The sequence below is a fragment of the Pelophylax lessonae genome, assembly GCF_965119305.1.
Source record: "Pelophylax lessonae genome assembly, chromosome: 4".
NCBI classification, from domain to species: domain Eukaryota; kingdom Metazoa; phylum Chordata; class Amphibia; order Anura; family Ranidae; genus Pelophylax; species Pelophylax lessonae.
The window spans coordinates 494,566,796-494,583,227 of NC_138771.1; the positions used below are offsets into that span (position 1 = coordinate 494,566,796).

At 42.8% G+C, this 16,432-nt stretch overlaps 1 protein-coding gene across 1 annotated transcript in view; it reads right to left on the minus strand.

Moving 5' to 3' along the window:
• Positions 1 to 426: 426 nt before the first annotated feature.
• The window catches only part of SLC25A18 (solute carrier family 25 member 18), a 50,492-nt gene continuing 34,486 nt past the window's right edge, over positions 427 to 16,432 (minus strand). The window contains exons 7-11 of the mRNA XM_082255752.1: positions 10,484 to 10,602; positions 10,042 to 10,186; positions 9,806 to 9,960; positions 4,234 to 4,309; positions 427 to 583 (exon numbers count right to left, since the gene is read on the minus strand). Coding sequence (XP_082111878.1) covers positions 442 to 583; positions 4,234 to 4,309; positions 9,806 to 9,960; positions 10,042 to 10,186; positions 10,484 to 10,602 — 637 coding nt within the window. The 3' untranslated portion in view covers positions 427 to 441. The remainder of the gene's footprint in view (positions 584 to 4,233; positions 4,310 to 9,805; positions 9,961 to 10,041; positions 10,187 to 10,483; positions 10,603 to 16,432) is intronic.

A 16,432-nucleotide genomic window follows, 5' to 3' on the forward strand; every position in this document is an offset into this window, starting at 1 on the left:
CCTGATGCAGACCAGGGAAATCTCACCAACAGAGTCACCAAAGGATATAAGACAATGTCAGGGGTGTAATGCTTCAGTATTCATCAATGAAATATGACTTTTGGGTGGATTGAGCATTTACTTGCAGAGACTCATGTTTTATAGAAGAAATAAGAAATTCGTATTTGTAGATGAAATAAGCAGAATAATCAAATGAGAAATTACTGGATGTTTTCATATTTGTGCTGATGCAGCTGCAGATAGATAAAATGGCCCCACCTCTGATTAAGCCACTCTGTATTGCCTTCAAGACAACATCAATAAATGTAGAAATTTGATAATGAAAAGAAGTCTCTTCTAAAACAAACTACTGGATGGCTTCTCTCCCTAATAATTCAGGCTCTCAACAATGTTCTCTTGATGTGTGGTCTCTATGAGGCATTCCAGATTTCCTACTGATATTTACTTGGAATATCCCAAAATATATTCACCTATTCCAATAAAATACACAACTTGTGCTATTCCAAAGAGCGGGGCAATGACCAGGGCTCTGCACCAGGCTCCCTTCATAAATGCAGATAAACCTTCGTTCCTCCAGATCTTCCTATAGAGGAAAGGGAAGAAGATAGCGATTGGTGTGAGATAATACAAAATACAGCTATTTTCCTGTACGACATGGAATTACTATCACTTCTAATTCCTCCTGTAAAGCATGGAATTACTATCACTTCTGTTACCTCCTGTACAGCATGGCATTATTATCATTTATTTTCTCCTCCTGTACAGTGTTGGATTACTAGCACTCCTATTCTCCTCTGGTACAGTGTGGGATTAAAATCACTCCTAATCTCATCCTATGTGATTAATATCACTCCTATTCTCTTGTAAAGCATGGTATTTTTTTCACTCTTATTCCCTCTTGTACAGTATAGGATTAATATCACTCCTATTCTCCTCCTGTACAGTGTGGGGTTACTGATATTCTTATTCTCCTCCTGTACAGTGTGAGATTACCATCACTCCTATTCTCCTCCTATACAGTGTGAGATTACCATCACTCCTATTCTCCTCCTATACAGTGTGAGATTACCATCACTCCTATTCTCCTCCTATACAGTGTGAGATTACCATCACTCCTATTCTCCTCCTGTACAGTGTGGGGTTACTGACATTCCTATTCTCCTCCTGTACAGTGTGAGATTACATCACTCATATTCTCCTCCTGTACAGTGTGGGATTACCATCACTCCTATTCTCCTCCTGTACAGTGTGAGTTTACCATCACTCCTATTCTCCTCCTGTACAGTGTGAGATTACCATCACTCCTATTCTCCTCCTGTACAGTGTGAGATTACCATCACTCCTATTCTCCTTCTGTACAGTGTGGGATTATTATCACTCCTATTCTCTTCTTGTACAGTGTGGGATTACTTTCACTCCAATTCTCCTTTTGTACAATGTGGAATTACCATCACTCCTACTCTCCTTCTGTACAGTGTGGGTTTACCGTCACTCATATTTTCCCTTCTGTATAGAGCATGGGCTTTTTAGCACTCTTATTCCCTCTTGCACAGTGTAGGATTACCTTCACTCATATTCTCCTTCTGTACAGTGTGGGATTACTATTATTCCTATTCTTCTCTTGTATAGTGTGGGATTACCTTCACTCCTATTCTCCTTCTGTACAGTGTGAAATTACCACCACACCTATTCTCCTCCTCTACAGTGTGGGATAAATATCACTCCTATTCTCCTAATGTACAGTGTGGGATTACCATCACTCATATTCTCCTCCTTTATAGCATGAGACTTTTATCACTCCTATTACCTCTTGTGCAGTGTGGGATTAATATAACTCATATGCTCCTCTTGTGCAGTGTGGGATTACTATCACTCCTATTCTCCTCCTGTACAGTGTGGGATTACTTTCATTCCTATTTGCCTCTTGTACAGTATGGAATTACCACCACTCCTATTTTCTTCCTTTATAGCATGGGGTTTTTATCAATCTTATTCCCTCTTGTACAGTGTGGGATTAATAATACTCATATTCTCCTCCTGTACAGTATGACATTACTATCCCTCCTATTCTCCTCTTGTACAGTGTGGTAATACCATCACTCCTTTTCCCCTTCTGTACAATGTGGGATTACCATCACTCCTATTCTCCTCCTGTACAGTGTGGGATTAATATCACTCCTATTCTCCTTTGTACATTGTGGAATTACCATCACTCCTACACTCTTTCTGTACAGTGTGGGAAAAATCACTCATATTCTCCCCCTGTATAGCATGGGATTGGTATCACTCTTATTCCCTCTTGTACAGTGTGGGATTGCATTCACTCCTATTCTCCTCCTGTACAGTGTGGTATTACTATCACTCTTATTCTCCTCTTGTACAGTGTGCGATTACCATCACTCCCATTCTCCTTCTGTACAGTGTGGGATTATCATCACTCCTATTTTCCTCCTGTACAGTGTGGAATAAATATCACTCCTATTTTCCTCCTGTACAGTGTGAGATTAATATCACTCCTATTCTCCTCCTGTACAGTGTGGGATTAATATCACTGCCATTCTCTTTCTGTACAGGCTGGGATTATCATCACTCCTATTCTCCTCCTGTACAGTGTGAAATAAATATCAGCCCTATTTTCCTCCTGTACAGTGTGAGATTAATATCACTCCTATTCTCCTCCTGTACAGTGTGGGATTAATATAATTTATATTCTCCTCCTGTACAATGTGGAATTACCACCATTCATATTCTCCTCCATTACAGTGTGGGATCAATATTACTCCTATTCTCCTCTTGTACAGTGTGGGATTACCATCACTCCTATTCTCCTCCAGTACAGTGTGGGATTACCTTCACTCATATTCTCCTTCTGTACAGCATTGCATTGCCACTACTCCTATTCTCCTTCTGAACATAGTAGAATTACCATCACTGCTGTTCTCCTCCTGAACAGTGTAGGATTACCATCACTTATATTCTCCTCCTGTACAGTGTGGCATTACCATCACTCCTATTTTTTTCCTGTACAGTGTGGGATTACTATCACTTCTATTCACCTCCTGTACAAAGTGGGATTACTATCATTCCTATTTTCCTTTTATACAGTGTGGGATTACCATCACTCCTATTTGCCTCTTGTATGGCATGGCATTACTAACGCTCCATTCTACTTTTGAACTACATGGAATTACTATCATTCATATTCTCCTGTACAATTAAGGGATTACTATCACAGCCTACTCCTGTATTGTGTGGGATTACCATCACTCCTATTGTTCTCCTGTACAGTGTGAGATTACTTTCACTACTTTTCTCCACCTGTATGGTGTGGGATAACTGTCATTTGCTATTCTCAGCCTATATGGTTTAGGATAACTATAGCTCCTGTTCTCTGCCTGTGCATTGTAGGATTACGATCACTCCTATTCTCCTTCTGTGCAGTGTGGAATTATCCTCAGTCCTATTTTCAATCTGTACAGCTTGGCATTACTATTACTCCTATTCTCCTCCTGTATGGTATGGGATTACTATCACTCCTATTTTCTGCCTGTACAGTGTGGGATTAATATCCTTTCTATTTGTTCTTATACAGTGTGGGATTACCATAACTCCTACTCTCCTCCTGTATAATAATGGAATTCATATCACTCCTATTTTCCTCCTGTATTGTATGGAATTACTATCACTCCTTTTCACCAGCTGTGCGGAGTGGGATTACTATCACTCCTATTCTCTGCCTGTACAATGTGGGATTACTATCTCTTCTATTTTCTCTTGTACAGCATGGGATTATCATAACTCCTACTCTCCTCCTGTACAATTATGGAATTACTATCACTCCTATTCTCCTCCTGTACAATGGAATTACTATCACTCCTATTCGCCAGCTGTACAACATGGGATTACTATCACTCCTATTTACCGCCTGTATTGCATTAGATTACTATATGAAGTGGGATTACTATCACTCCTATTCACCTCCTGTATTGCATTAGATTACTAACACTCCTATTCTCCGCCTATATGAAGTGGGATTACTATCACTCCTTTTCTCCTTTTCTCCGCCTATATGGTGTGGGATTACTAGACATTTCCTCCAGTGATCAAAATATAACTTGCTTCCTTGCAGCATTGCCTCTGATAAAGCTTTGCCTTTCTGGCAAAGCATGCTGGGTTTTGTAGTTCCCCTCAAGATGGAGGGCCATAATATCAGTGTTCTTGCTAAAAGTTTACCTGGCGCAGTCAGTAATCCCATGATACGTATCTTCACCAATTCCCTTTTTCAGAGTCTGTATCCGCGTCTTTAGCACTGAAATAGATTTCACATTATACAATTATAATGTCTTTTGTTAATTAAAATACCTAAAACCAAGCGCTGGTTTAAACACTGACAGCTCCTTTTATGTACTGCAATTGTTTACACTGATTTCACTGCACGCTGAGCTTCTCACAATGTGCATCAAAAGCTGCAGCATGTGAGATAGAACCTAACCCATTTCTTGGAGAAGATATTAGGGTAACTGGCGCTGCCAAATGCTAAATTAAAAATGTAAAAGTGTGTCTCATAGATCTAGGTACATTAAAATGTTCCGAAAAAGTTATTACTGTGGGTGGTGGTCCCTATAATATAACTAATGGTCTTGATGGTAAGTCACAATAAATATTTAAAGATGTCAATAAATTAATAAAAAAATTAACCATTCATCAATAAATATCACAAATAAATACTTGATAGCAATACACTAATAAGGTAACCCAATCAATAAAAGCAGTAAAGTATCCCAAAAGTTCAAAAAGTGGTGACTCTTAAAATAATTGGTGTGAACACTAGGTGGCAGTGTTGATCAAAATTAAGTAGAGATGTCTGAGTGACTAGAAAGTGCCAGGTGCTATAATTAAGTCAAAAAACTAAGTGAAGTGCAAAAAAATGGGTATCTAAGCAAAATCAGATAAATATAGAAACAAGCCAAGTAGTATAAAAATGCATAAGATGTGCCAAGTGGATGATAAAAAACAAATAAATAGGTGAATTTCTGGTGGTTAAATAAATATGAATATAAATAATAATAAATTAGTCCATATTAAAAGTGAGAAAAAATCCAAAGCAAAATATATGCTCGATATAATAGTCCAAAAACGTGCAATATGGTGATAGGACGTGCCAAAGAAAATCGCATGGATAGAGGGGGTGTCTCCTGGTGTGGATCAGGATGTGGGTGCTGGGTGAGGGAATTCCGTGCTCCCCTTCCTAAAAAGCCCGCACTCACCAGAGAGCGGCACCCCTACAGGGGTAACCAGCGTTGGATAATTGGGGTAAAAACCCGGATGAGCCTCGGTAAGCCTCTCCCTTCCTGGTGGGACCAGTGGTATTTCCTCCCTCAAATGGTGGTTAATGGGGATGAGCGATGTGCAAATAGGGTAATGAGCAGCGCTCCAGCAAGGATGATGTCCGGGATTATATGGGTAAAGAAACACTCATATAGTGAAGTACCGTAATGTATGTTCATTTATTAAGCAGATAAAATCAAGTACTCACATTTAAAAACCGGATAAAGCTTCTGTAAGAAAGTAGGGACCGCGAACCCCTCGTATAGCGGTATATCCGGACGCCGTGCGCCTCAACGGCCGGATGTGCGTCTCAAGGTGCGGAACTGACGTGCCTACGCTCTACGCGTTTCGTCATAAGACTGACGTCATCAGGAGCACTGACGCTGCTCCTGATGACGTCAGTCTTATGACGAAACGCGTAGAGCGTAGGCACGTCAGTTCCGCACCTTGAGACGCACATCCGGCCGTTGAGGCGCACGGCGTCCGGATATACCGCTATACGAGGGGTTCGCGGTCCCTACTTTCTTACAGAAGCTTTATCCGGTTTTTAAATGTGAGTACTTGATTTTATCTGCTTAATAAATGAACATACATTACGGTACTTCACTATATGAGTGTTTCTTTACCCATATAATCCCGGACATCATCCTTGCTGGAGCGCTGCTCATTACCCTATTTGCACATCGCTCATCCCCATTAACCACCATTTGAGGGAGGAAATACCACTGGTCCCACCAGGAAGGGAGAGGCTTACCGAGGCTCATCCGGGTTTTTACCCCAATTATCCAACGCTGGTTACCCCTGTAGGGGTGCCGCTCTCTGGTGAGTGCGGGCTTTTTAGGAAGGGGAGCACGGAATTCCCTCACCCAGCACCCACATCCTGATCCACACCAGGAGACACCCCCTCTATCCATGCGATTTTCTTTGGCACGTCCTATCACCATATTGCACGTTTTTGGACTATTATATCGAGCATATATTTTGCTTTGGATTTTTTCTCACTTTTAATATGGACTAATTTATTATTATTTATATTCATATTTATTTAACCACCAGAAATTCACCTATTTATTTGTTTTTTATCATCCACTTGGCACATCTTATGCATTTTTATACTACTTGGCTTGTTTCTATATTTATCTGATTTTGCTTAGATACCCATTTTTTTGCACTTCACTTAGTTTTTTGACTTAATTATAGCACCTGGCACTTTCTAGTCACTCAGACATCTCTACTTAATTTTGATCAACACTGCCACCTAGTGTTCACACCAATTATTTTAAGAGTCACCACTTTTTGAACTTTTGGGATACTTTACTGCTTTTATTGATTGGGTTACCTTATTAGTGTATTGCTATCAAGTATTTATTTGTGATATTTATTGATGAATGGTTAATTTTTTTATTAATTTATTGACATCTTTAAATATTTATTGTGACTTACCATCAAGACCATTAGTTATATTATAGGGACCACCACCCACAGTAATAACTTTTTCGGAACATTTTAATGTACCTAGATCTATGAGACACACTTTTACATTTTTAATTTAGCATTTGGCAGCGCCAGTTACCCTAATATCTTCTCCATTTTCAGATATAGTTTTACTATATTTTTGGGGTAGGCTGCAGCCAACCACACAATTAGATCCATTAGCGCGGAATTCTTTCTTCACTAACCCATTTCTTGGCAAGAAACCGTCCAGCATTTCATCTAGCCCTTTCCACCCAAATCTTATTACAACATGTGGACGGTACCTAGGGCAGTTTGCATACAAATACATCCTCCCTAGGAACACCCATTCCACCAGGATGACATCCACCCATAAAGGTGAAGCCCAGCCAGCAGGCAGGAGAAGGACTTGTGTCTGTGCTGTGGATGAGACTTACACAGGCGCGGCTGCTTATTACAAAATATATAGTAACCAGCATTATGCCATCCTCCACCCACTAGGGGGGGGGGGGGGGTGAACCGAAGATGAGGACTGCCAGAGACACTGAGAAGTGTGAAGGATTGTGGGAAGTGTAGTTTCTACAGACTGTGTTAGCTTCAGACTCTAGATCAGGGATGTTGAATTCAATTTAATCTCAGGCTGCATCAGCAGTATGGTTACCCTCAAAGGGCCAGTTGTATCTCTAAGACTGTATTTATCCAGGCCTTTTTTCTGGTTTAACCACATCGAACAGTGGAAGGATCTTAAAGGGGCATCAAATACCAGGAGTTTGTTTTGAGTGGAGTTCAGAGATGCACTAAGTATAGGGTTTAGGGGTGTGCTATGCACAGAGTGCAGAGTTTAGGAGTGTGCTATGTACAGTGTTCAGGGTTCAGCTACCTTTCTTTATTGTACATCATGGGACACAGACGGTAATAATGACTATCTGGGTTATACGCTGCCTTTAGGTGATTGGACACTGGCAACCAATAGACAGGAAGTTACTCCCATATAACCCCTCCCATATAGGAAGAACCTCAGTTTTTTTGCCAGTGTCTTGAAGGTGGTGGTCATGGCTGTTAAAGCTCCTCAATTTTAAAAATAATGTCCCAGTTGGGGCATTCTGATCGGATCCATCTGAATGGCTAAGCGCTAAAAAGATTGTACCTGAGCCTCGGCCAAGAAGACCCGAGGTCTTGCCTGTAATGTGACCCATCTGGCACTGGACCCTGGTAATGGAACCCTGGTTATTATGCCAAGGAGTTTGCCAGCAGGGTGCTCTACAGGTCCAAGGGTGTAAACCCCATTAAAAAGGGGGACCCGGTCCTTGAACTGACAAAGCCCGCCGTGGTGGGTAAAGATTGGGTCCTTTAAGGATCCTGCGGCGGGGCTGGTAAGTTTTTCCCTCTCTTTTAAAAAAAAATTCACGCCCGCGCACGTCTGACGTCACAAGCGTGCACGTGGCGCTGGCTCAGTCAAAACATATGAAGTTGCTGGACAGGTTGTTCATGCCTCCAAAGAGATTTCCTTTGCTTTATCCTATGGAGGAGAAATTCAAGAGGAAGTGGTTATGCCTTTGGTAGATGCTGCCAGTGCCGGGACAAGGTCATCTGGTGCCCAGGGTGAAGATGGCAAACTGCGCCCCCCCCCCGGGTATAAAGAAAAAGTCAGTGTCATTTCAAAACCAATATTTCCCTTAGACGCCAATGTTAACGGCTTGCCGACCGACCGCCCACAGTATATTTAGTCAGTAGTACTAAGTCGCTCGCCCAGGAGCCTGCAGGAGGCGAGCGTGTGCCTGCCGCCGGAGGCGCGCTCCCGCCCCCGCTCGTTCACGGACACCCTGCGCGAGTGACCGGCCACTCGCGATCTGCCGCTGGAGAGGGAGAAAGGCAGGCGGCTGATGTAAACAAAGCCGCCTGTCATTCTCCTTGGTGTAACTGCAGAGATCATATGATCCTGCTATGTAGGATCGTATGTCTATGTGGTTACATCACAAGCCACGCCCCTTTACAGTTAGAATCACGCCCCTAGGGACACACTTAACCCCTTGATCACTAATAAAGTTAACCCCTTCCCTGCCAGTGTCATTTTTATAGTAACAGTGCATATGTATAGCACTGATTACTGTAGTAATGTCACTGGTACCCCCAAAAGTGTCAAAAATGTTAGTCAGGGGTCCGATCTGTCCGCCGCAATGTCGCAGTCCCGCAAAAAAAAAAATCGTAGATCGCCGCCATTACTTGTTTAAAAAAAACAACAATAAAAATGACATAAATCTTTCTCTTAGTTAGTAAACGCAATAACTTTTGCGCAAACCAATCAAAATATGCTTATTGTGATTTTTTTTACCAAAAATATGTAGCAGAAAACAAATTGGCCAAAAAATGTTAAAAAATTTTGATTTTTAAATTTTTTTGGGGGAATTTCATATAAAAAAAATGTGAAAAATATTGTTATTTTTTCAAAACTGACGCTCTTTTTTTGTTTATAGCGCAAAAAATAAAAATCACACAGGTAATCAAATACCACCAAAAGAAAGCTCTGTTTGTGGGAAAAAAAAGGACGTCAATTTCATTTGGGTACAGCGTCACACGACCGTGCAATTGTCCGTTAAACTCACGCAGTGCCGAACCGCAAAATAGGGCCTGGTCTTTGAGTAGGAAAATCCTCCCTTCGTGTGTACGGCCCTTTAGTCTTTAGGTTTTAAGATTGTAAATCTATATAAAATATAATAAACGCAATTAAAAAATAATAAAATAAAAAATATATATAATAAATTACAATTATAGACCAATGGCTGCATACATTTAGTGTCTTCACTCAACACAAATGATAAACTTAATAGAGAAAATGCAGTGCCAAAGGTAGGAATCCTATGAATTTTGGATTATGAGTTTTGTGCACTTTGTCACTTTCATGCACTAAATTTATTTACGATACATATTATTCACTCATTTATTGATTGTTATAACAACTTGTGTTTAAACCTTTCGCGCTGCATTTTCTCTATTTAGTTTAGGATTGTAAAGTCTTTGCACTCACCATCGAGTGGTGTCACTGCAACAGCAGCCACAGATCCAGCAATGCATCCCGCAAAGAAAGAGTGGTAAAATGGCGCTTTTTCTTGGGGTGATTTTTGTCCCAGTTTGTTGAGATTGGCAAAAAGTGGAAAATAGATGATGGAGAATGGGACATCTCTGTTCAGAAGAGAGAGAAGCGTTACATTTTTCAGAGCTGGCATTTTGGTTTTACATCAGCACAGAGGACTGGTTTCTCACCTGAGTAGTGTGGCCCCCAGACCTTTGTACACTCCAGAGATGCCCTGGGTACGGAGAAGGTCTCTCGCTATCCGTAAGGCGGAGGGTTTTTGGGCAGACTGAGAGATGGTGGCCTGTCCATCACCAGCTACAACTTTCTGTGTTGCTGCAACAGTAAAGTCCAGAGTTCAGTGGTAGAAAGCACAATGATTATCATATTGTTCCCTTAACATACATTCGGTTTTTCAATCCACCAGGAAATAGTGACATTGTTGTAGCATAAGCCAATTTGTGCCAAACACTTTGATGTAGTCACTAGTTCCTATTGTATTCATAATCTTAATTTATAATGAATATTGACTAGGCCTGCAATATGGCAACTACGACGATAACCCTGAAAGTAATTTAACGGGGATATTGTATATTCTCCAGCATGAAGCTGCTCTCCCGTACCCCAGATTACCCAGGCGTCCTGCATCTTGCAGCTGGATTTTCAGCATCTCCATGGGGGACGTCACCACCACCTGACAGGTCCCAGCCCCACATCCAGCCAACATTTCTCTGAACAGCGTCAGTTCCTTTCTGCAACCACAAGAGGGAGTGACCAACCCACAGGTCATATCAGAGCAATATTTCATATACTGAACTATATTAGAAAACAAATCAGGAAAGAGGACATTTTATACAACGAAAAGTATATACACTGCTCGAAAATATTAAAAGAACACTTTGAAAACACATCAGATCTCAACTGGGAACAATCTCATGCTGGATATCTATACTGATATGAACCGGGTAATGTGTTAGGAATGAAAATGATGCGACATCGTTTGATGGAAATGAAAATGATCAACCTACAGAGAGCTGAGATCAAAGAGAGCCCCCGAAAATCATAATGAAAAAATTATCAAGCAGGCTAGTCCATTTTGCTGAAATTGCATTGCAGCAACTCAAAATGGTACTGGTTTGTATGGCCCCCACGTGTTTGTGTGCATGCCTGACAACATTGGGGAATGCTAATAAGACGGCGGATGGTGTCCTGGGGTATTATCTCCCAGATCTAGACCACGGCATCACTGAGTTTCTGAACAGACTGAGGTGCATCTGGTGGAGTCGGATGGAGTAAAACATAATGTCCCAGAGGTGTTGCATTAGATTTAGGCCAGGTGAACGTGGGAGCCATTTAATGATATCAATTCCTTTATCCTCCAGGAACTGGCTGCCTACTCTCTCCACGTGAGGCTGGGCATTGTTTTGCATCAGGAGGAACCAAGAACCAACTGCAGCAGTGTAGGGTCTGCCAATGGGTCCAAGGATTTCATCCTGATACCTAATGGCAGTCAGAATGCCATTGTCTAGCCTGTAGAGGATCCTAAATGACAGCCCAGTCCCTCCCTTCTAAATGCCCAGTAAATAAAAAAGAACACAGTGGGTGGGATGTCACATCTTGATTGATGGATGATTGTTTTTTTCTTGGGTGGGTACATGTGATCAGCACAGGGCCAATCAGCACTGTCCACATATGTTCAGACAGAGAATTAAGGGTCTTGAAGCCTGATAGGACAATTGTGGGAGAAATGAGAAGTCCTCCTACAATCTATCAGCACTCACTGATACAAGTCACAAGATTGCTCTAATTCCTATATACAGCTGATGAAAAAAATGAATTTTTGTAAAATCTTACCGTAAAATTCCTTTCTCTGAGTCCTCTGACAGTCGCCGCCCACTCATACAGTCTTCACTTATGGGTATTGACCTCTTATCCACAGGAGTAAGCTAGGCAGAAGATTTTGTTAAAAACACAAAACTTTGCATAGACACACCTACAGGGGGTTGTCCCTCTGGTCCAATACCCCGACTAGCCTCATTCCCAATTCAGTTTGGTAGCAAGCAGTAGATAGTCCATGAACCCCAAAAGAGGGGTGGGCGCAGCGACTGTCAGAGGACTCAGAGAAAGGAATTTTACGGTAAGATTTTACAAAAATTCAGTTTTCTCTTACGTTCTCTGACAGTCGCCGCCCACTCATACAGTCTTCACTTATAGGATGTCCCAAAGCAGTGTAGACATGAGGGGTGGGAAACGCAACCGTCTCAAGGTAACGAAGCACCCAAGATCAGATAAAAGAACCTTATCTGAACCAGAAAGGTAACCCACTGGGTAACAGTAAAGCTCAACAGAAGCAAACAAACCCAGGAAGGTAAAATAACCAAGGGGGAAAAAACCCCCACAGAAGGGGACAGGCTAAAAACGTCATGTCTCCCCCAAAGTACTGCCGCACTCAGAACTTTGTGGCCAAAGGAGGCATCTGCCGATACTGAAACATCAAGTTCGTAAACTTTGTAAAGGTGTGCAGTGACGATCAGGTCGCCGCTTTGCACACCCGGGACACCGACGCCTGATGGCGAAAGGCCCAAGACGCACCCCCTGCTCAGAAGAGTGCGCCGTGACAGGGAAGGGCGGAACCCGTTCCCTAGGCGCATAAGCCTGTACAATCGTCCATCTGAACCAGACAGGAATGGTTGCCGCAGACGCAGCCATACCCTTCCGAGGCCCTCAGGAAGGACAAAAAGAGAATCCGACTTTCTGAAGGATTCAGTAGACGACAGGTAACCCTGATCGCCCTGACAACATCCAAGGGATGCAAGGCAAACTCCGTAGGATTCGCACACAGCGAAATCAAAACAATGTCCTCATGGAGATGGATTTCAGACACCACCTTCGGAAGGAAGGATTGATGAGGTCGCAACACCACCTTATCCCTATGAACCACCAGCTAGGGGGAGTGGCAAGATAGGACCGCCAACGCTGACACTCCGCGAGCAGATGTGATCGCCACCAGAAAGGCGACTTTCCGTGACAGTGCAGGCAGAGGAATCACCCGGATGTTCTCAAAGGGAGGACGTTGCAAAACGGACAGAACCAAATTCAAGTCCCAAGGGGTTACGGGCGCCCTCCGAGGGGGGGGGCCAGATGACGCACCCCTTGAATAAAGGTACGGATCAAGGAATTTGACGCCAAGGGTTGCTGGAAAAGAATGGCCAGCAAAAATTTACTGACCCTCAACAGTGGTCAGTGCAAGACGTAGGTCCACACCGGATTGCAGGAAGGCTAACACCCTCGCCACCGAAAAGTAGTGAGGATGGAAACCCTGCGATTCACCCCAGGCGAAGCAAGCCTTCCAGGTACGATAATAAATCTTACCGGACGAGGCCTTCCTAGCTCTAAGCAAGGTAGGAGTGACCTCTGACGAGAGACCCCGATCTCTCAAGATCTGGCTTTTAACAGCCACGCCGCCAAGGCCAGCGATTGTAAAGCAGGATGGAAGAACAGCCCCTGAGACAACAGATCGTCTCTTAAGGGGAGCCGCCAGGGAGGCTCGACGACCATTTGCATGACGTCCGCGTATCAAGGCCGGCGCGGCCAGTCTGGGCCCCCAGGACCACCAACCTCGGTTCCGAGACCAACCTGCGAAGGAACCGTGACAACAACTGGATTGGGGGGAAGGCATAAATCAGGAGATACTGATTCCAAGGCACTCCAGCGCGTCCGAGGCGGCTGCCAGAGGATCGCGTGTTCTTGCCATGAGCCTTCCCACCTTGTTGTTTAGAGGAGGCGCGCCATTGTGCACACAGCATCTGAAACGCCTCCGGGTGTAGGGACCATTTCCCCTGGTCTGGGATCTGGCGACTCCGATAGTCGGCCTGCCAGTGTTCCATACCCGGAATGTGAACTGCCAAAAGCGTCGAGACCCGCGTCTCGGCCCAAGGCAAATTCTCGGCCACTTCCTTGGCCGCCCGGACACTCCTGGTGCCCCTTTGGTGATTGATGTATGCCACCGCAGTGGTGTTGTCCGCCTGCACCTGCACAGGGTGGCCCTGAAGACGATCCCACCAACGGAGCAAACAGAGTTTGATTGTTCTCAGTTCCAGGTCATGTATCGGTAGGGAGGATTCCTCCTCCAACCAAGTGCCCTGGGTAGACAATTTTGCCCAGAACGCCACCCCAGCCCGACAGGCTGGCGTCCGTGGTGAGCACCTTCCATAACAACAGCCATAAGGATTTTCCTTCCGTCAGAGCCGGAGACTGAAGCCACCACAGAAGGTCCGCTCTGACCCGGTGACTCAAAGATATCCTCCTGTCCAAGGACTGAGGATGCCTGTCCCACCTGGCTAGGATATCCGCTTGCAGAGATCGCGTGTGGAACAGTGCAAACGGCATCGCCTCGAAGGCTGACACCATCAGTCCTAGGGACCGCATGCAGGTCCTGAGTGATTAGGATTCGTTGTCCTTGAGGGACCTGACCTCGTTCAGCAGAGTCCGGAGCCTGTCCTCCGGCAGGAAAACTCTCGCATGGGCGGAGTCCAGGACCATTCTCAGAGAAGGGAGACGAACAGAAGGGAGCAATGTCGACGTCTGAAAGTTGATGGCCCACCCGAACTTCGGGAGCGTCTGAACCGTGGTTGACAGATCGCGCAACAGAGTTGAACTTGAACTCGACCTTAACAGGAGATCATCCAGATATCCAAGGATTGCGACCCCCTGCGCCCGCAACAGGCCCAGAACAGGAGCCAAAGCTTTGATAAACACCCTTGGAGCCGAAGCGAGACCGAAAGGTAACGCCACGAACTGATATCGCTCCTCCTCGATTGCGAATCGGAGGTACCTCTGCTGACTCTCGAATACAAGGATGTGTAGAAACGCATCCTTGAGGTCGATTAAAGTCAGGAATCTCCCGGGCTCAGAGAGGCTGTCGGGGTTATTGGGGGTTGATTAAAATAATAATAGGTAAAAAGAAAAGTGATTTTAAAAGCCATGTATTCATATTATGCATAAGAGATTCTGAATGGTGCTGCATGGCGTCCATCTTGTTTTTAAGGTGAAACAAAGTTCATATATATACTTGTTAAACAAAATGTCTCTCACAGGCTTACAAAGGGTCTATGGTTTCAACAGAGATCTTTGTATTTCTATGTAATCGTAAATAAGATTTCTTTTGACATCTCGATCAGATAAAACTTAGTCAGTCTGACGCTATGTTAAGGGGGGATATCTCAGTCTGTCTATAAGTATATAACAATGGACAATACCCCAGTATATTCTAGCAGACATTTAAAGATGAACCATATAAGTTTTTATAGAAAACATCATCATATGTAAGATGTATATTAACGATAATACATTGTATTCTTATTAATATAGAAGTGTGAACTTGATACTTATATAATAATATTAGATATATAATATATATATATATATAAGTATACTTTTCTATGATGTGTAAGGACTTGTGTGTCTTAAAAACGAATTACTTCATGTTAAGGCATGTGGTAGGAGTGTTTATATAAGAATTGCTTTGGGCTGGTTTAGTGCTCAAGGTGTCGTAAATATTCCCAAACCTAGACTATGTCTGACAGCCCTATGTCACAATCCAAATAAGTAATGGCTATTCACTAGCTAGAGGTCAAGAGGTCATGAGATAAGAAGGATGGGTAATTGTTTCAAATTATGTTAAATACAAAATCTAATGAACGGTACGATACTGCCCTCTGGAGGCGAAATACCAGGTGCAGTCTTGAGATAATTTGAGATATTCCAATATAAAAATATTATATTGTGTTAAATAATATAATTATTGAAATGGCATTACTTGCCAAGATAAATGATGGAGATACAGGTGGACATTTATGTATGTACTGATAGTCTGGACAAAGTTTTATGTTGTGTTATATGATTAATCTCACATATAGAGAAATCATCCTTATTTTATTATACCAAGTTTTGGGTTAATTATCAAAAGAGGTGTGTCTCTGACCTCATCAGTTTAGGTATAGAATATCCCGACCAATAGGGATAATGTTTCATCCCTCTGGGTTTTACTTATGGTAATTTTTATAGCTCTTTGTTCTTACCATATAAAAGACCAACCCAGATGAGAGAGAGGACACACTTTACACTACTGACAACACACCTCACACTTACACCACACACGCTATTACATTTTTCGAAAGACTCATACAGACATACTCCCTGGTCCATCATTCATCTGAAACTTGAAGGGAATCCACCATCTTAAGAAAGGCATCCATCTTAGGACTCTGGTAACGATTTGAAGCTAGCAGCCATAAGTGTGGTAATTATGCCTTGCTATGTTATTTGATTTTATTCAACAATTGTTTATTCTTTCCTTATATGTTTTATATTGCATATTTAAGGGTAATGAGATTACAATCCCAGCCGTATAAACCATGGTAGATTTTTCTCTAAAAAGCTGATTTTTGTTTTTATACATTTTTATTAATATCAGATTAAATGCATTATTTGCAATTTTAAGTCTTCCGTTTTGCATGGCTTATTCTCATTTCATCTGCAGTGGAATGACTTTGGCTATGTGATTACGCAGACCATTGTAGT